General features: G+C 41.8%; 1 protein-coding gene across 1 annotated transcript in view; it reads left to right on the top strand.

Annotated features, from left to right (window-relative positions):
- Window positions 1-21409, top strand: part of Lamb4 (laminin subunit beta 4) — a 106785-nt gene that overhangs the window by 64714 nt on the left and 20662 nt on the right. Inside the window, exons 23-28 of the mRNA XM_004652675.2 lie at window positions 139-359; window positions 5522-5618; window positions 13218-13593; window positions 16135-16295; window positions 19778-19980; window positions 20585-20788. Coding sequence (XP_004652732.2) covers window positions 139-359; window positions 5522-5618; window positions 13218-13593; window positions 16135-16295; window positions 19778-19980; window positions 20585-20788 — 1262 coding nt within the window. The remainder of the gene's footprint in view (window positions 1-138; window positions 360-5521; window positions 5619-13217; window positions 13594-16134; window positions 16296-19777; window positions 19981-20584; window positions 20789-21409) is intronic.

Genomic DNA, 21409 nt, shown 5'->3' with positions numbered 1-21409 from the left:
TGTTTAATAAATCCTGTACTGCCACAAGGTGTTTCTTCTTCGAGTCCTTCAGAGAAATGTCTACAGAGGTGTTTGCTTGGGGTGTTAAGTTGCCAGCGTTACCGAATTTGCCTCTAACAACAGCCTTATTTTCCCCAGGATGCTCCTGCCATCCTTCAGGAGTGACCCCCACCACATGTCCCCCTGGTGGGGAAGCTTGCCTCTGTGACCCCATCACAGGAGCATGCCCTTGTCTGCCACATGTCACAGGCCTGGCCTGTGACCATTGTGTTGACGGACACTGGAACCTGGTCCCTGGCAGAGGATGTGAGCCATGCAACTGTGACCCCCACACCTCTCGAAGCAGCCACTGTGACCAGGCAAGACATTTTAAAACTTTCCAAGTGCACTCAGAGTAAGCATAAATGGTGAAACATGGTTTCCAGATGTGCACCAAAAAAAAAAAAAAAAATGTTTTCTTGATGGGTGTAAATTAGTTGACCTTAAACAGAGATAAAGTTGGAATTTATTTACCCAGGAAGTTATGTGTTAATGTCATACTTAAGTTGGTTTTTTGGTTTGTTTGTTTGTTTTTCAAGGTAGGGTTTTGCTGTAGCCAGGCTGACCTGGAATTCACTGTGTAGTCTCAGGGTGACCTTGAACACATAGCCATCCTCCTACCTCTGCTACCTTAGTGGTAGGGTTAAAGACGTGCGCCACCACAGGCAGCTGCATGCTTAGATTTTGTTCTGTCCTTTTTGTTTGCTTGTTTGAGTCTATTCTGTGAAACTCCTTTCACACTGGAAGGGATGGTGGAGGATAAACGATAATTTTAGGAAAAAAAATTAGAAAACAATTATTAAAAGCCAAATACATAATATTGAGATGGGGACTTAATTGAATCAAAATGCTAATTTAAGAAGGAGGAGTCTTAGATAGGCATTGAGGTACATGCCTTGAATCCCAGCGCTCAGGAGTCAAAGGCATGAAAAGTTAGAAGCCGGACTGGGCTATATGGTGAGACCATGGCTCCAAATATGTGTATACTCCAACTTCAGCTCCATTGTTTAACTTATTCAAAGGTTAGATCTTAGAGAAACAAGAGAATGGGCACACCAAGGCCTCTAACCACTGCAAACAAACTCCAGACATATGTGTCCCCCTGTGCATGAAGCTTTACACGAGCACTGTGGAATCAAGTCCAGGTCCCTAGGCTTTGCAGGCAAATGACTCAACCACTGAGCCATCTCTCCAGCCCCTAAACTTTTTATTTATTTATTTATTTTTTGTGAAAAGTCTCTCTATATATCCCAGGTTTACCTGGAACTCATGATCTGATGAACCTTCCTCAGATTCCTGAATCCAGGCACAGCTGTAGGTAATTCTACATAGAATGTATATTCTCGTTCTTTTCCTCCAATCGTCCCCAGCCAATCCACACAAACATACCATCACCCTTTTCAAAAGCACAGGCTATTTTATTTTGGAATACATTTGTGAGATTATGAAGATAGTACAAAGAAAATGTACATCAATTTTCTTTATTAATCAGTATTTTACATTAATCCATGCACTTGCCACAACTAATGAGCCAATGTTAACATATTATCATTAACTAAATCATCTAATTTATCCTTAATTCCCTAATTTTTTACCTAATGTTCTTTTCAGTTTTGAGACCTCATCCACAGCTCATTGCAATAAGATATTGTGTCTCCTTAGGTTGCTCTTAGCTGTGACAATTTCTAATTTCTTAGACTTTCCTCATTCTTGGTAAATGTCTGTTTGGGGGATTATTTTGTAGAATGACTCCATTCACATTTTCTATTTTTCTCATTACAATGGGGTGCTGTGTGTGAGAAGAAGAGCATAGAGGCAAAGTGACCATCTTGCATGTTGCTAACTGTCATTGACAGTATGACTCTTGACAGCTAGTAGAAGCAGTGTTCATCAGGTTCCCATGTCATACAGTTACTCTTCCTTCCTCCCCTACTGTATTCTCAGAAGTTACCATGCACACCAACACTTAGTAAGGAGTTGTGGCCACTTCTTAAGGGTAGAGTATCTCCATGAATCAATGGAATTCTTGTGCACCTCAAATTTGCCCATGATCCCTCACTTATTCAGCCATATATTTATATCATTGTGGACTCATAGGTGTTATACTGTACTATAGATCACATTACAGCACTGTTTTGTTGCTCAGAAACCAAAATCCAGGTATCAGATGACCACGCCCATCTGACATGCTCCCCTCCACCTTCTGTCGCTGCAACTGCCAGCCGTGAAGTCAGTGAGTGGAGCTCCACATGGGTACTCACTCGCGAGGGACTCTTCCTATTTACAACATCACTGTCTGGCATGCTTCGTAGACATCTGGAGAAACGTATTTGTAGCAGCACTCAATATAGAGTTCATCCATGAGTCTGAGGGCAGCCAGTGACCTTGGAGATCAGATAGCACTAGTTTAACCCCAAGTCCCCTCATGACAAAGGTACTTTGTGTTGTTTAGTCCATGATAACCTCTTGAGGAAGTTTGCTCTCTACAATCAGGAAACACTTTCTTCAGCGTATAGAGAACACATATGGACAGTTAAATTCCCAGCTGTTTCAACAGCCACTAGTAAATATCTCTCTGTTAGCCAGGAGGTGGTCTCTAGCACATTCCCACAAAGAGATCCAAGTACGCTGTCCAATATTTTGATCAACAGTTTAGATGGAGCTGGAGAAACAGCTCCTTGAATTTGCAGATGCAGCAAAGCTGTGAGCTAATATGATAAAGACAGAACCTGAGGCCAGATTTCCTAACAGGCTATCCTGTAGGCCAGAAACAAGAAGAAATGTTAACAGGGTAAAAGTAAAGTTGTGCAATGAAGTTTTTAAATTCTCTGGCATAAAATAGGTGGGAGTAATAGCCTGGCATGAGCTCATGTGAAAATAGCTGTGGATTTTCATTGTGTGAAGCTTCAAATGAGCCAGCAGTGTCCAGGGCTACCCCAGAAGCTGGGCCTGTTCAGGCTGGAGAAGTGGGCATACCATGCCCAGGTTCAGCACAATCATCGCCCTTTTATAGGCTCTATTGGCCCCACAGTTCCGGGGAAACTCTTGTCATTTTCTGAGTACCAGATGCATGTGCATCTGGTTTACATGGGTCCTGGGGAATTGAACCTGGATCCTTTGGCTTTGCAGGCAAGTGCCTTGGCCACTAAGCAATCTCTCCAGTCCATATCTTTTTATTTGCTGTTTTTAAAGTTTTAGTTAAGTTATCATCTACAAATTTATTAGTTACAGTGTGATGTTGGTATATAAGATCAAAATTAGAGTAATTAACATGCCCATAGTTCAAACATTTATCACTTCTCAGTGCTGACAACAATTAAGAGCTTCTTTTTAATTTTATTTCATTATATTTATTTTTTAAGGCAAAGTCTCACTTTAGCCCAAGCTGACCTGGAACTCTGTAGCCTGAGGCTGGCCTTGAGCTCTGATTCTCGTCTGTCCATGCTGGGATTAAAGTCATGCACCACCATGGCTGGCTCTCAGAATCCTCTCTTGTAGCTAGTTTTAAATACCTAATTACTGTTAGCTATGGTCAGCCTACTGTGCTGTATAATACACTAGAATTTGTTCCCCTTATCTTATTTCCTTTTAGTATACTATCCTTCCCTCTCTCTACTTTTCTCAGCCTCTGGTGACCACTAGTCTACTCTCTATTCATATGAGACCCACTTTTCTTTTTTTTACTGGAGTACATGTGAGTAAGAGCATGCTGGACTTGCCTTTCTTCTAAGTTCCACGTTGCAAACACAAAGTAAAATGTTGAAGTATGCTTCTAATGGTGTGGCCACTGGTTGCCAATGCTTCAGAAAATTACCCCATGCAATGCAAGAAACCCTAATTAAACTCACAAGGCCACAAAAATGACATAAAAGTATAAGGGGGACTTGTTGGGAAGAAGAAAGGGCTCAGAGGGAATGGGAGGGAGACAATAATGGGGCTGGATATAACACAATACATTATATGCATGTACGAAATTGTCAAAAATTAATTAAAAACAAAAAAGATCAAAAATTATTTTTCTAAAATAATTTGTCTAAGGGTAGACAACTAGAACACTAGAAGGAACCACACTATTGTATGATGAAGGCCTGAGTGAATTAGACACGATCAGCCTGAAGCAGAGAAGTGAGGGAGAGCCGAAACGGCCATGTGTGGCTGGGGAAGAGAGAGGCTGCCTGCTCTGTGCGATTCCGTAAGATGCGACTCAGAGCAGTGGGGACCAGTTACCAATAGGCAGATTGTACCTGAGTATAAGAACGCACTGCGCAGCAGTCAAGAACAACCATGTACATGACAGACTGCAGAAGCAACTCGCTCCCATAAGTCCTTGTACTTGAGTAAGTGTAGTGGAAACTCTAAAGACAGATCAAAGCTTGGTAGATGTGGTCGCTTTGTGGACCTACCTACTTCTTCCCTGGAAGTATCCTTACAGAGCTGATGTTTAAGCAAATTGGTCAAGTATAATTTTGGAGTCCTACAATAGTGATTTGCTTTTGCATTTTCTTGTGTGTGTGTGTGTGTGTGTGTGTGTGTGTGTGTTATGCAGGCTTTGTGCATGTGAGCACATACACGCGCAGATGCACATGTACATGTATGTGGAGGCCAAAAGTTGTACAATGTCTTCCTCAGTAGCTCTCCACTTTATTTTCTGAGGCAGGGTCCCCCAGCTGAAGCTAGAGCTTGCTGATTTTGCTAGTCCAGCTAGCCTGGGGACCCCTGTGTCAGCCTTCTAAGTGCTGGGATTCCAGATGGGTCGCCACACCCCACACCCACTGAGCATGTTCATGGGTGTGGGTGCTCTGAGCTCCAGTCTTCATGCTTGCACAGCAAGCACTTTGTCTACAGATCCATCTCCCCCACCTCTCTTTGTCTTTTCTGCTGCTATTTTCCAGCCCTCTCTGTTTTTAGGTCAGCTCGCCAATAGTGCAGCCAGAAAAGAACAAGAAAGTCCATCCTTCTCCCCAAAACATAATTGGCTGTCATTTAAATGATTAATTATAAAGTCCAAAAAGCTGTCATTTTGTGGAACAAAACACTAGCCCAGTTGGTAAAGGTACACCATACATTCCACGATGGAAACACTGCTCGCCAAATTAAGGGATGAGCGCTAGATCGGGTCTCAGGCCTCTCTCCCTCTGCCTCTCACAGGGAACTCCCATAACTGTAGAGTTAAGGAATGTGGCCTGTTTCCCAGTGTGTGTTTTGTTTTCATTTACATCTGTGTACGATATCTCCTAGTCTGGGGCCACCTGTCCCTCAACAGCTGGAAGCAGGCAGTATCTTCAAGACCCTGAGCCAAAACACATTAACTCATGATCCCTGGCGGTACCGGGGGTGGCTGCTGACCGTGGGAATGATTCCTCTTTACCCTTTGCACAGCTGTATGTTCTAAATCACCAGAAGAAAAATGTTGTCTATGAAAATGCATGTTGTTTTCGGACTGTAAAGTTTGTCAGTTCCTCACCTGCACCTCTTCTCACAGCTTACAGGCCAGTGTCCATGCAAAGCAGGCCACGGTGGGACAAGCTGCAGTGAGTGTGCAGACAATTATTACAGAGACCCATTGGGGCAGTGCATCCGTAAGTACTGGAATGCCAGGACCTACCACCAACATGCTACGAACCTGAGTTTCAAAGATGTTCATTTGACTGTTGCTTTTAGCAATGCAGACAAGAGTCGCAATGTTTAATCCTAGCTCTAAGAACACTATTTTGCAATCCTAGAAAAAGATTACTTTTCTTCTGTATTAAAACTTTTAGCCTATATTGAATGTTAGCCTAGATTAAAAGTCATAGCCCTTATTAAAATCCTTCAAAGTCTTTATTACAATGAAACAGACCTCTAGGGTCATGATTTCTAGCCAATTTTCTGCTACTTTGAAGATGGTCGAAGAGAATTGACCACTGAACTGAAAGGTCATGGGAGCTAGGTGATAGGAAGCCAGAGGAATGTGTCCTCAGAGTAACTATCATGCCTCTGGACCTGTCACATAGTCACTTATTGACTTATTTAGTATTAATAGATTGTCTGCTGGGTACTATAGATAGTGTTTTATAATGAGGGGATGCCCTAGCCTCTTAAAGTTCATGGTTCAGTGCCCTTCATTCCACGAGGTAGCCCCAGTTGTAGGAGTTAGGGCATCCCTAGCCTAGTGAACTTTCTGCAGGGAGGGTGGTACTCAGCACCCATGCTGTTCAATGAAGGAGCCATATGTAACTGCCAAGCACTTCAAGTGTGGTGCTGTAGCTAAGGAAAGGAACTGCATATTTCTGAATTTTATTTATTCCAAGTGAGGCACATGTGGTTTGTGGATATCATATTGGGCAGCACAAATTGATTTTTGCTTATTCATTAAAGCTTATATTCACCACCAGGTGTGGTCGCACATGCCTTTAATTACAGCACTCAGGAGGCAGAGGAGTTCAAGGCCACCCTGACACTCCATAGTGAGTTCTAGGTCAGCCTAGACTACAGTGAGACCCTACTTCAAAAAAAAAAAAGTTTACATTCACAGAAAGTCAGTTTAAAGAAGCACTAAATGAGATGGGTCACCCCTACATTGCCCCACATGGATAATCTTCTCCATTCCCATATAAATGTGGTCGTGTGGCTAAAAATATGGCCATAATTCCTTTGTCCTATTAAACTAACTACATGTCCTCACTTGCTACCTCCAGGTTACACTTAACTTGATTTTTCTAATCAGAACTGCCCATTGTTTTTGACTTTTTATTGAAAACTCCCATAAGTAGAGACAATACACTATGGATCATAACCCCTCCCACCATGCCCTTTGCGCTCCCAAGTCCCCTTCACTGAATTCCTCCTTCTTTCCAAGTAGACTCTCTTCCATTTTGATGCCATCATTTTGAAATTTAATTTTTATTGACAACTTGTATACTTACAGACAACAAACCATGATATTTCCCTCCCCTCACCCATTTTTCCCCTTCACAACTCCACTCTCCATCATATCCCCTCCCTCTCTCCATTGGTCTCTCTTTTATTTTGATGTCATCATCTTTTTCTTCTATTATGAGGGTCTGATGAAGGTATTGCTAGGCACTTTAAGGTCATGGATACCGAGGCCAATTTCTGTGTGGACAGTTGCATTGTAAGGAGTGGTACCCTTCCTTTGGCTCTTACTTTCTTTCTGCCACCTCTTCAGCAATGGATCCTGAGCCTTGGAGGACATGATAGAGATGTTTCAGTGTTGAGCACTCCTCCTTCTTACTACTATGGTGCCTTTTGGGTCATCTCAGTGGCAACTGCCATCTGGAAAGAGAAGCTTCTCTAACCAAAAGTAAAAGTAGCATTAATATATGAATATGAACATCAAGCATAGTGCTTTCAAGGCAGTTTAGTGAGAATAACATATGCATTTATCCAGACAAGAGCAGGCTTTATACCCCTAAGGCATATAACCTCCCCTACCATAGGCTTTTGATTAAGTTTTCAGTACCAGGCATGTATTCCCTCCCATAGACCAGGCCTCCAGTCCAATTAGAGAGCAGTTGGTTTTCCCCAGAGCAGACATCCACTATTGCACCTGTTCGGTCATTTGGCCTGTCTGGCCAAACTTGAGGCTTCCAGTTTTCACTGCTGATGATTTCTGTCTCCCATAGGGCTTCATGCAAAGCACCTTTTTTCCAGCTTTCAGTTGGCTGGTCTACAGGGAGAAGGTTTTCAGCTCAGTACCAGCTTGATTTTTCAGTGACCTTGCTGCCCATGCATGTGAAGTCTATAGCAATAGGGTCTTACCATCTGTTGCTCGTGGGAAACCAAGGGCTTTGGCAATAGCCTATAACATTTTAGAGGCAATGGGGACCTCCCTGGTCAACAACTCACTGGTAGGTATACCATCCCTGGCACTAAAAATTTTCTAGTAGCAATTTATGGCTACTGAATGTGCCATTATCCAAAGAAGCAGGCTTTCCTATGTCTTATTCAGAATGTCTTGAATTTTGATTGACCCTCCCCCCACCCTTCTCTTACTCGATTTCTTCCCCAGCTTCACTTTGGCCATTCTACTCCCTGTAATCTATTCTTCTACTTACATATATGCAATACCATCCCCTAAATTCCTTCATTCCCCTCCCTCCTTTATAGCCTTTCTCCAGCTTACTGACCTTACTGAACCGACTTTTTTGGTTCCAGCTCACACACAAGTCTAAACATTTGTAGCTAGGATCCACATATGAGAGAGAACATGCGATGTTTTGCTGTCTGGGCCTGGGTTACCTCACCTAGTATAATCATTTCCAGATCCATCCATGTCCCAGGAAATTTCATTATTTCATTTTTCCTTACCACTGAATAGAACTCCATTGTGTAAATGTACCACATCTTTATTATCCATTCATCTGTTGAGAGACATATAGGCTGGTTCCATTTCCTAGATATTATGAATAGAGCAGTAATAAACATGGCTGTGCAAGTATCTCTAAGGTAGTAAGAAGAGTCATTAGGATATATGACTTGGAGTGCTATAGATGAATCATATAGTAAATCTATTTTCAGCTGTCTCAAGAATCTCAACACTGATTTGCACAAAGGCTGTACCAGATTACATTCCCACTAACAGTGTAGAAGGGATCCTCTTTTTCCACATCCACACCAACATTTATTGTGATTTGTTTTTTTGATGGTAGCCATTTTGACAGGAGTGAGATGGAATCTCAAATTAGTTTTAATTTAATTTGTATTTCCCTGATGACTAATGATGTAGAGCACTTTTTTAGATGTTTATATGCCATCTGTATTTCTTCCATTGAGAACTCTCTATTTAGTTCCATAGCCCATTTTTAATTGGGTTGTTTGATTTCTTGTTGTTTTGTTTTTTGAGTTCTTTGTATATTCTGGATATTAATCCCCTGTCAGATGTATAACTGGCAAAGATTTTCTCCCATTCTGTAGGTTGTCTCTTTGCTCAATTCACAGTGTCCTTTGCTGTACAAAAGGTTTGTAATTTCATGAGATCCCAGTGGTTGATTAGTGGTTTTATTTCCTGGGCAATTGGGGTTATATTCAGAAAGTCATTGCCTATGCCAATATGTTGAAGGGTTTCCCCTGTCTTTTCCTCTACTAGTTTCAGAGTTTCAGAGTTTCAGGTCTGATCCACTGGGACTTGATTCTTATACATGGAGAAAGACAAGGATCTAGTTTCATCTATCGACATATAAATATCCAGTTCTACCAGTACCACTTGTTGAAGAAGCTGTCTTTTCTCCAAAGAATATTTTTGGCAATTTGGTCAAAAATCAGATGGCTGTAGCTGCCTGGATTAATATCTGGGTCCTCTATTCCATTCCATTGATCTACGTGTCTGTCTTTGTGCCAGTATCATGCTGCTTTTGTTACCATGGCTGTGTAAGATAGCTTAAAATCAGGTATGGTGATACCACCAGCCTTATTTTTGTTGCTCAAAATTGTTTTGGCTATTCGAGGATTTTTTTGTTCTTCCAGGTGAGTTTTAGGGTTTTTTTTTTTCTATTTCTGTGAAAAATGCCATTGGAATTTAAATGGGAATTGCATTAAATGTGTAGATTGCTTTTGGTAAGATTGACATTTTCACAATATTTATTTTTCCAATCCAAGAACATGGGATGTCTTTCCATTTCCTTGTGTCTTCTGCAAATTATCACTTGAGTGTTTTAAAGTTCTCATTGTAGAGGTCCTTCAATTACTTGGTTAAGTTTATTCCAAGGTACTTTTTTTGTTTTGAGGCAATTGTGAATGGGAGAGATTTCCTGATTTCATCCTCTGCATGTTTGTTGCTAGTATATAGGAAAGCTAATGATTTCTGTGTGTTTATTTTGTATCCTGCTATGTTGCTAAAAGTGCTTATCATCTCTAACAGTTTGCTGGTAGTCCTTAGAGTCCTTAATGTATAGAATCATATCATCTGAAAATAATGATAATTTTATCTCTTCCTTTCAAATTTATGAGTGTCTCTTGCCTTATTGCTATAGTTAAGACTTCTGGTACTATATTCCTTTTATTTCTTCTATGACTTCTTTGAGTATAGATAAAATTAATTTTTTCAAATCTTTGACAGGCATATCATCTAAAACAGTCTCATTGGGGAAGGTCATTTCTGATGGATTTATAATTTTGGGTGGGATTGCATTGTCTTGATTCTTTGTGTTTCTTGTATTATAATGTTGTGATTTTTCCATTCTGAGTTGATTTGTTGCTTGGGTTTTATAATAATCTGCAGTGCATTTAGATTTGGAAATCCAACATGATGTACCTTCAGAATAGGAGTTTAAGGTGTCAAGTGTAGCTCTTGTTCTCTAGTCCAACCATAGATGTAATCCTAGGTGTTGAGCTTGCCTGGTATTCAAGTATTCTAGTGGGCTGGGTAGAGCAATTTACTGGCAAATTCTAAAATTAATCTGAGTAATATACACATCCAATAAAAACCAGCACAGAATATGCAAGTGTGGGGGTTGAAACAAACAGATAACCTTATAAAGCCATAATCCCTAAGGGTATGTGTTGCTCTACATCCTTAATCCTGCCATCTGGGTGGTTGAAATTTCTGTTCTGCAATGGGCTCCAGATCAGCCTGGGTCTGAGTCAGACCCTGCCCCCAATAATGATATAAGCAAAAGACAAAGGCCCTATAAATCTGAAAGCATCAAAGGCAACAATAGTTAACTCTCAAATACAGCTTAATTGAGAATGGTAAAGCCAACCAAGAATATGTAACCCATTACCTGCCCTGACATGGAAAGAGAGATTGACACTTCCAGTGCAGGCCTATGTACCTGCTTTTTCAGCAGTTGACCACATTACCTTTTGGAGTGGCTTCCAATCTCACCAATGCTGAGTGCCCACCTAGGTCCCTCCCTGTTGTGCTGTGGAGCTGGTGCTCTGATCAGCTGTGCTGCATGCCCTGCAGCTGGGGGCTGAATGTGTTATTGGGAGGTTCTGATGGTTGGGGGATGGGAGAGTGCAGGAAGCCTGGAGTTGTACTGGAACTGCTCAGCTGGTCCCACCTGCATCTCATTCAGTCGCTTCTTAACTGACCTCAGCTGTCTCCCCTTCAGGTTTCTTGACTTTGCAAGGAGGCTTATGAGGTTGGACAAACCTGTTGTTGGTTTCTGCTCACGCAGCTTGGCACCGGGCAGGTGTGTGGAGCATGCTGATAGGGCAGATCAGGGCCACAAGAGCCTCAACGGGATTCTGGCCATTTTCCTCCTTTCTGGTGGATCTTGGACTCTCCTGCTTCTCAGCTGTGGCTAATAAAAAAGGTATACACAGCTGGGCGTGGTGGCACACGCCTTTGATCCCAGCACTCGGGAGGCAGAGGTAGGTGGATCACTGTGAGTTCAAGGCCACCCTGAGACTACATATTGAGTTCCAGGTCAGCCTGGACTAGAGTGAGCCCCTACCTCGGAGGGAAAAAAAAGTATACACCTTCACTTTTCAGAAGAAGAGTGTATTTTGCTGTGGTTTTGTTTAAATCCCTCACCAGGCTGGTTTGGCATAACTCCTATGCTGCCATCTTATCCAGAAGTCCTTTGATGTCATCATTTTTATGCAGGTCTTGTGTAGGTAGTGTCAACCACTGTGAGGTCATGAATACCAAAGAACTACCCATTTTCAAACCATAGAGGAGGGGTTGAGGATGGCAGAGCACTTGCCTAGCATGAAAAGCCTTGAGTTGGATCCTTATCTCTGAAAATAAAAATTTTTAAATGATAAAAAATTAAATAAGAGGGAATTTTGGCTCTTGGAAAATTAAATCTTGGCTGCTATTCTCGTGTCCCTCTAACATTTCAATAATCCTACTTTATTAAAATCCTTGCCTCTCTTATAGTGAAGCATCAAGGGAAAGTTTGCAAATGGTCAGCTCGGCCTTCATACCCCACTGAATTCATGGGAGGAGCAGCTTGTGAGGGAGGGGAAGCTTGGCTTCCTGGGGAAGTGGCGTAATGCTGCTCCCAAAGGCTTCTTGTGGAGGCCCGTGGATGGAATCTGCATGTGCTGGATGGATGATATCCAGTTGAGCAACTTAGTTCTCATCATTTTTTTAATTTGTAATTGCCATTATTAAGGCTGTAGTTTCAGGGATCATGTCTGTCACTCATAATTGCCATCATTTGTACTGAAGCTGTCAAATGCTTGTTTCTTGCAATAAATCCAAAAGCATGGGCTAGTGATTCCTACCCTTTTGGAAACTGCAGTAACAGCAATAACTCTATCTTCAATCATCTGGTTTTATCTGAAATGTTCTCAAAGTGCTGTGGTGATGTCAGGATTTTTTATTTTTTTATTTTTTGAGGTAGGGTCTTGCTCTAGCCCAGGCTGACCTGGAATTCACTATGGAGTCTCAGGCTGGCCTTGAACTCACAGCGATCCTCCTACCTCTGCCTCCCAAGTGCCAGTATTCAAGGCATACACCACCATTGCGAGCAGCTTTTTTTTTTTTTAAATTAAGACAAAACTACATTGAATTTCTCCTTTCCCGGGATTTCTAAGAATGAAATCATCTTATGTAATATAAGGAAGCTGGGGCTAATACCCCCAGCCTGGATTGTCTAAGCATTAGTGAGGCTATTGAAGGTGTTAGAGCTGAAGCAGCCTTGGAGGTGACAGCTGTAGTCACCAGTGGGCTGGCCATTGTTAAATCCATGTCTAACAGATGAGGACCCACATGTGCATACTCACAATAAAAACTGCATGTAATCTTTTCCATGTAGAAACCATGAGCTAATTTTCTAATGGAATATAGAGAAGCAGGATAGATTTTAGTAGCTGAAATCATATTTGTCTCTAAAATTGTCTCCTTAGAAACACAAGTTTAAAGTCAGGAGTGACAGTATAGACGGACAATCCCAGCACTTGGGAGGTGCAGATGGGAGTATCAGGAGCTCAGGGGCATCTTCAACCACATTGGGAGTTCAAGACCAGCCTGAGCTACATGAGATAAAAGACGGAAAGAGAGTGAGTGAGAGAGAGAGAGAGGAGAAATGAGAGAAAAAAAGAAACTATGAGAAAGGGAAAAGGAATAGAGAAGGGGAGGAAAGGAAATGAAAAGAAGGAAAGAAGTAGAGGAAAGAAAACATGAGTTGGGAAGTGCCCCAGAAGAAAAGCAGCAAGGGCTTGACTCTCCGGCGCATCGTAAATGAACCAGGTAACATACTCTGCCCCTTCTCTCTTCTCCTTAGCATGTGACTGCAATAAGGAAGGAGCTCAGAAGCCCGTCTGTGACCCACACACAGGCATGTGCCGCTGCCGGGAGGGTGTCGGCGGCCAACGGTGTGATCGCTGTGCCTGGGGTCATGGCCAGGAATTTCCTGCTTGCCTTCCATGTCACTCCTGCTTTGATCAATGGGGCCGAGCCATTTCTTCCCTCTCCAAAGCAGTGCAAGGGTTAATTGGGCTAGCTGCTAGCATGGGAGATCCAAAAGAGAGCCCGCCTGGCTGCGAGGTGGACTTCAAAGGCCTCAGAGAGAACATGTCTGCCATAGAGGAGATCTTGAGACATCCTGTTTTCTTAGATGGAGAATTGTTAAAAGTCAAGGATTACTATGGTTCTACAAGGTAAGACTTGTGTTCAAGAAATAGATACCCTAACTGCTAATGGTCCCTGACTAGTGCTGAATTTTCACATCCCCAGCCTTAGAAATGTGCTTATGAGCTAGGCGTGGTGGCACATGCCTCTAATCCCAGCACTCAGGAGGCAGAGGTAGGAGGATCGCTGTGAGTTTGAGGCCACCCTGAAACTACATAGTGAATTCCAGGTCAGCCTGGGCCAGAATGAGAACCTACCTCAAAAAAACAAAAAAGAAAGAAAGAAAAAAAAAATAAAAAGAAATGTGCATATGTTGGCTTCGAAAATTGATCATCATTCAGCTAATAGCCAGGCTTTTAATCGTGTTTGTCTTCCTGTTTCTTGCGTAGTTAGGATAATGTGTGGTTTTTTTTTGATGCCATTAATTATAGTGGAAAGATAGTTTAAAAGGCTAACTGTGGGACTGGAAGTATAGATCAGTGGGAGAATGCCTTCCTAGCATGCACAAGGTGATGGTTTCATCCTTAGTACTGTAGCAAAAGTTAAGAAAAAAATAAAAAAGCTTGGGGCTGAGTAGCTGGCTTAATTTAGTGGTTAAAGTCACTTGCTTGCCAAGGCTGCCTGCCAGGATTCAGTTTCCCAGTACCCACAAAAAGCCAGGTGCAAAAAAAGCAGCATTTGCATCTGGAGTTCATTGGCAGCAGCAGCACACACACATACAAATAATAAATAAATAAGCAAGTGACATAGGATGAAAAAAACTTAATAAGTAAAAGGTTGATGGAGAAACTCAAATCCAGAAGAGCTAAAAGACATGAAATTGGTGTGCCTATACTTAAAATGCACACAATCTCACCTAAAAGACATGAAATTGAAAGTATAGTAGTTCCTAATGCAAATAACATTATTTTTCATGGTGTACTCAAAGGACATTTGCTAGATCTTCCCAAGATCTTCCGTTGTTTAGCAGCCGTACATTACAATTATTATAACCAGCATGACAATTCTTTCAAAAATAACCAGATTATTTTTCTTATATAGTACCAAATCCATTTGTTTTTATTCATCAATCATATCACAAGATTCTATTGGCTGCTCAGCAAACTACAGCTCAGATCAGATGCAACAAAGGACCCATTCTTGTGGATGAAGGGCCACTGAACCACAAAAGGGCCACCACCCCTTTGTGGCTGCTGGCCCTCTGCAGAGTTACATAGTCATGACAGATACTCCTGGCGGGAAAGCCAAGGTGACGTGGTATATCTTCTACCCTTGTAAAAGCACAGATTCTACCAAGAATCTCTCAGAAGTGAGGCTAGATGGCAAAAAGGCTCACCTTGCCCGAAAAGCTCCTAAACTAAATTGAAGCTGTAGAGCTTTTGTGTCATGTGCATCATGTGTGTAAACTATTAGCCAGTCAATATCTGTAGGAAACTATTCCAGAAGTATACGGCAATTGTTCAAAGGCGTGCATGGGCTGGGCGTGATGGCGCACGCCTTAAATCCCAGCACTCAAGAGACAGAGGTAGGAGGATAGCTGTGAGTTCAAGGCCAGCCTGAGACCACATAATGAATTCAAGATCAGCCTGGGCTAGAGCAAGGCTCCACCTCAAAAACAAAATAAAGAAAGAAAGAAAGAAAGAAAGGAGGGAGGGAGGGAGGGAGGGAGGGAGGGAAGGGGAGGGGAGGGGAGGGGAGGGAGGGGAGGAAGGAAGGAAGGAAGGAAGGAAGGAAGGAAGGAAGGAAGGAAGGAAGGAAGGAAGGAAGGAAGGAAGGAAAGGAGGCATACATGGAAGAAAACGCAAGCTACCTATATAATTCAAAGCAGGGGCCGTAGCAGCAGGGTGCAGAGGAGGGAGGGAAGGTACTGGTTAGTGCTCTGCCTGTGCTCACCACTAGCTTCATACCCCATATATCATATCCCCGGTTTGCTCCAAGATTGACACCCATCTGGAAGGACGTATCCACTATCGACTTGCATCAGGGGCACCTGCTGAAGTGGAGCAAAAAGGCTTGCCCCATCAAAGAGGAAGAGGAAAACACACACACACACACACACACACACAATGCCTGCTTGACAGTTAGGAAACTTCCTTGTCTCCCCTGGAAAATCAAAGTTAGGAGTATTCCAAAATAGCACGAAGAAGGACATCATTGAAGGCAGATTTATTCTAAAGGAAGAACTGACTTTACCCTAGGCCAGGCAAGGTGTTCTGTTCTATCTGATGTCGAAAGCCTACCATAGACCATTTCTTACTAATTGCTTTTAAATGAACCATGTCCGGATATATGTGCTGAGATGCAAAGCAGACGGGGCATGGTAGACAATGGAAATTAAAAGATTAGAAAAACCTTTTTTTCTGCTAGAACTTAGATATTGGTTGAAGTTTAAATGAGTGCCAAAATAGTCCAGAAAGCTAAATTAAGAGGGAAAGATTGAACCATTAACAGAATTGCAAACACAAATGAAAATGATATGGAGAGGATTTGTTCTACTTGCGGACACCTAATAATCACCAACATATCAAACATACAAGCTGCGCCACATTTGCTCTCATTTCCTCCAACAGAACACAAATCATGCAACTCCAAGAACAAATGCAGACAGTGTATGGAGCACAGGATCTGAAGGAGACCATAGCAAGAATGAGGGATGAAACAGACCTCTTACTTGAGAACCTTCAGGAGGAAATGGATTTGCAGTCCAGTGTCCTTAACGCGAGCACTGTGGGTAAGAGGGGAGATGTGCTTTGACAGTTTCTGCAGAAGTGTGACGAACTCCATGGCGCATTCCACGAGTGAGTCACCCCGGGCTTAGCACCGTGACGCCCGAGCAGTTCACAACATGCAAACACACCCATGAAAGGTATTATTTGTACATGGATATCTCAACTTTTTAAGCATTGTGGAGCCTAGAGAGCATTTGCTCAAAATAACAAATAAAGATAATAAAACTAAAACCCAAGACAAGCTAATGCCAAACACTGCAAGGAGTCTTGAGTAATGAGTAACAGAAATTCTGGTCGGCTGGGGAGGAGGAAGTACTGGGCTGAGTGGTGGTGTGCTTGTGAGCAAATGTGAGGTCCTGGGTTCAATTCTCAGCACTGACAAAACAAAAAAAAAATCTAATGTGGGAGCTGGAGAGATGGCTTAGAGATTAAGGCACTTGCCTGCAAAGCCTAATGACCCAGGTTCAATTCCCTAACACCCACTTAAAGCCAAATGGACAAGTGGCACATACATTTAGAATTCATTTGCAGCAGCTGGAGGCCCTGGTGCACCCATTCTTTCTGTCTGTCTCTCTTCTCCCCCCCCCCATTCTCTCTCCCTCTCTCCCTCCCTCTCTCTCTCTCTCTGCTTGCAAATAAATAAATAAATAAATAAAATTTTAAATATTCTTGTGTCAATAAGCAGTAAGATAAGTTTCTATGCTTTCCTGGGTATAAGCCACTCCATTTCCAGCAACCACTTCCAGAAATCACAAATGCAAAAGAATATGAGGAAAAAAGAGCTAAACACAATATTTCTCATGAGAACTTTGTTGGGGTAGGTGTCATACAACATTCTGGAAGCCATTAGCTCATATTGCATAGTTCTTTTAAAATTAAATGTGAGCCATGCCAAAGCCGAGACCAACTTGTAGGAAAAATGGAACTCTAAAGCAAAACTTTGGTTAACTCATCCCCTGTTTGGGGTGACATCTCCTGGTCATTGTGGTGGTTTGGAGGGGCAGGGAGGCACTACCTGTTCTTCCCAAGAGAGGCAATGCTGAGTTTATTCCGACAGGCACAGGGGACAAGCAGTCATGTCCAAACATAAACATTGGCTGCTCTGCCTTGCTGACTGCTTGGTTTTTGTCTGATCTTGACTCAAGAGAAAATCATAAACAGCAATTAGGAATGCTTAATTTCCCTAAAGGAATGTGTAAATTTAATAAAATAAATGCTGATAAAAATCTATTAAGGATGCTCAAATTCCCCGTAAAATGAAATGAATTTAGTGATTCCTAATCTCTAGCAAGGTATTCATTGAAGGGATTCATGACCTACCTGAAGTTACAGCCCATGCCAAGTCAAAGCAAGAAAAATTGACCCATGCTGGTTCCCTCAAATTTGCCATCCAAAAGCCACGTAAAAGCTTCTGGATGCCTGACACTGTGGGCGGTAGAGACAGGGTGATGAGTTCAACCAGCTCCTGGCCTTCAGTTATTCCTGTGACTGGGGAGATGGGTTGGAGCACCTCACACAACATTAACTACTGACTTGGAAGCACACAACAAGAAGAGAATTCAAAAAAAAAAAAAAAAAAAGGCGGGGTGTAGGGACACACGTCTTTAAATCCAGCACTCAGGAAGCTGAGGTAGGGGATTGTTATGAGTTCAAGGCCGGTCTGAGACTACATAGTGAATTCCAGGTAAGCCAGGGCTAGAGCAAGACCCTGACTCAAAAAGTAGGGGCTGGGAGCTGGAGATATGGCTTAGCAGTTAAAGCACTTGCTAACAAAGCCAAAGGACCCAGGTTCAGTTCTGTAATAACCATGTAAGCCAGATGCATAAGATGGCACATGTATCTGGAGTTCATTTGCAGTGGCTGGAGGCCCTGGTATTCCCATCCCCCCTTCTGCAAATAAATAAATAAAAATATGTTTTTTAAGTGAACTCTTTCAGGGTTTGTTAGAAAAGCCTTCACGGAGGAAGTAGCAACTGAATGGATATAAATTTGCAGATAAATAGAAACAGAATCATCCCAAGCAGTAGTGACATGCTTTTATGTTTCTCATAATCAATGAAAAACATGATGCCTTCAAAGTGCGGCAGTGGTGCGATCAAGAGGAGCTGAGATAAGGTGTGATCGTCTCGTGCAGAGATCATGATCGTGCAGGAAGGAAAAAATCGGGACCCTTTGTGGCTAGTTCCTAAACCATGAAATTGCATATAAACTATGAATAAGCTATGAATTCATTATAAATAGGGAAAACAGAAGTGCTTAGAACACAGGCTCTAGAGTCAGACCACCTGGGTTCAAATCCTGACTTCAACTCTGCGTGAAGATCAGAGGCAAAGAACCTCATCAGAGCCCCTGCTCTCTATCTTTCATTTTTAGTAACATTTTTATTTATTTATTTGAGAAAGAGAGAGTATGGGTGCACCAGGGCCTCTTGCCACTACAGATGAACTCCAGATGAATGCACCACATTGCGCATCTGGCTTTACATGAACTCTGGGAAATCACACTCAAGCTGGGAGGCTTTACAGGTAAGCACCTTTAAGTGTGAGCCGTCTCCCCAGCCACTGCCTTCACTTTCTTACTTGCTGAGTGTGGCCACACTAATGTGCTATCCAGTGTTTTGGAAAGACTGAGAAAGAAAATTGATGAGAAATACAGGTACCTAGAAAACAAAGCACTCAGATAGCCTGAGCCACTGTTACCAGCCTCCACTCAGGGCTCGGTCACCACAGCCTAAGGGTGAATCCTGCCCACAGTTTCACAAATCAAATCTCTTTAGAATACAACCTTACCTATTACTGCTTTCCCTCTAGAATGACATATATGAGTAGTTGTTACAGAAATAGAAGAGCCTAAAACATTAATTCTCTGGTCCCTGCAGAAATAGTCAATTTCTGCTCTAGATAGTGAAGCAAGCCTAGCTGAGTTATCACATTAGAGTTTTATATAAATGTTTATAATGGTACCTTATATTTGTGGCAATTTTGTACACTATGTTCATATTGTCTCACAAATTGTTATAAGCGATTTCCAGATTGCAAGGCAAAAGCAAAACAATTGCCTAATTTGTTCAAAAACACGTGCAAGGCCAGGACAAGCCCATCTTTTGGGCCAGAAGGTGGAAGCCCTGTCACTACTGTGTCCATTTCTATTATGCTGCATCTAATCCTTGGTCATCAAGAGCACAGTCAAGGAAGTAGCTGTGACCCTTTCTTTAGCAAAATGGTGCTTGCCTCTAGTCCCAGCACTTGGGAGGCAGAGGTAGGAGAGTCTCAGTGAATTTGAAGCCACTTTGTGACTACATAGTGAATACCAGGTCAGCCTGGGCTAGAGCAAGACCCTACCTCAAAAAACCAAAAAAAAAAAAAAAAAAAAAAAAAAAAAGATGCATCCAAGACAAGGGCCAAATTATGGAAAGATTATCCTGATATAGACATAGTCCTTTGTTTTCACAAAATTTCTTTTTTCTCAATTTGTGTTGCTGTAGACTCCTTAGAAAATATCACAAAGTATTATCGTATATCATCAGCTGCTGAAAAGAAAACAAATGAAGCTACCACCACCATCAATGACTCTGAAAAGACCAGGAGCAGCTTGCTCACCATTCTAGATACACTGACCTCAAAAGAAAATTTGTTGGAAAAATTAAAGCAGGTTAAGATACCAGATATCCAAATACTGAATGAGAAGGTCAGTATTCATAATGGCACGGCAAGCACGGGTATTTCCTACTGGGTATGCAGACCTCTTCAGTTATATTTCCCTGTCATATGTTTCACATTATTAAAAAGTCATATTAATAAAGGTGTATAGTTATATAAAACATACAATGGGTAATATTTTTGTAAAATATACAAATAATATATAATTATATTTTATTTCAACAATTTATGATAAAGTGTCAAGATCATCACTTGATTTTATCTTCTTATATGATTTATTGCTTCCAAAATGGCACAGCAACTGGGCATTGTCTCCTCTTGCCTCACTATAAGTTAAAAGTAATATATATTTAAAATAATAAAAGTTAAATTGATACTGAAAACCTAAAATTTAACTTTCTCCTAAAGTAAGTAAATACAAAAAGATAATAAACACAATATTGAGAAAATATTTATTGTGTTACTCAGGAAATATTTAATATGCCAACCCTGGTGTACAAAGTATGAGCCCAGTAACGAACCTCGAATAGAAAACTAATGTTTTGTTGCAGTTAACCTGGGTGGCATTAGAAAAAAAAAAAAAACAACTCTTCCAACAAGATGCGTTTTGACATTGTTCATTCTCCTGCAAGGTGTGCGGGGAACCAGGGAACCTGCCCTGTAGTCTCTCGCCATGTGGGGGCGCTCTCTGCACCAGCCCCAGAGGACACAGGCGCTGCGGTGGCCCCAGTTGTCATGGCGCCCTGACCCTCTCAAGGAAGGCCTTCCAGCAAGCCCGGGAAGCCGAGTCTGTGATTCAGAATTTGGACAACCAGGCTCAAAGGTTGAAGAATCAGGTAAATTATGTCTTCTCTTGCTTGATTTGTGATGGCGTAACATTTTTTTTTTAAGTGCCATTTAATTTGAAATCATGAAAGGCTAGACTCTACACACTAGGTGTGTCCTAGTGACTGAAAAATATACCCTTGTAAAGATTATGATATACATATGAGTGTAGACTTTAAAGTGTGCGTATGTGTACAGTGTGTGCACGTGTGAATTTTAGATGTATTACCATGGGTCATAGATTTCTATGAACACGTTCTTTTCTTAAGCAAATACTTAATAGCAATGTCAAAACACACCCTTGAACATTTGAAGACTATCTTTCAAAGCAAAGAATGATTTTCCATAAGTTCAAGAATAGATTTGAAATTCTAACATATGTAAATTTTAATGATAACAATGTTGGAACATACTTCACAGATCCGTCCTGTGTTGGCAAACATGTAGATATATATATATGCTAACGTGTGTGTATAGTATGTGGTGTGTGTATGTGTGCGTGTGCACAAGTAGGTGCAGATGTATGCACAGGCGTGCAGAGGACAGACAGAGGAGAGGGTGGGCTATCCATACCCTCACTCATCCATGTAGACAGAGTCTCTTTCAGAACTGCTGCTTTTCACAAGTCCCAG

The sequence above is a fragment of the Jaculus jaculus genome, chromosome 16, assembly GCF_020740685.1.
Source record: "Jaculus jaculus isolate mJacJac1 chromosome 16, mJacJac1.mat.Y.cur, whole genome shotgun sequence".
Lineage (NCBI taxonomy): Eukaryota > Metazoa > Chordata > Mammalia > Rodentia > Dipodidae > Jaculus > Jaculus jaculus.
Note: the sequence above shows the minus strand (reverse complement) of the source record. Positions and strands in the feature narration are given on the sequence as shown.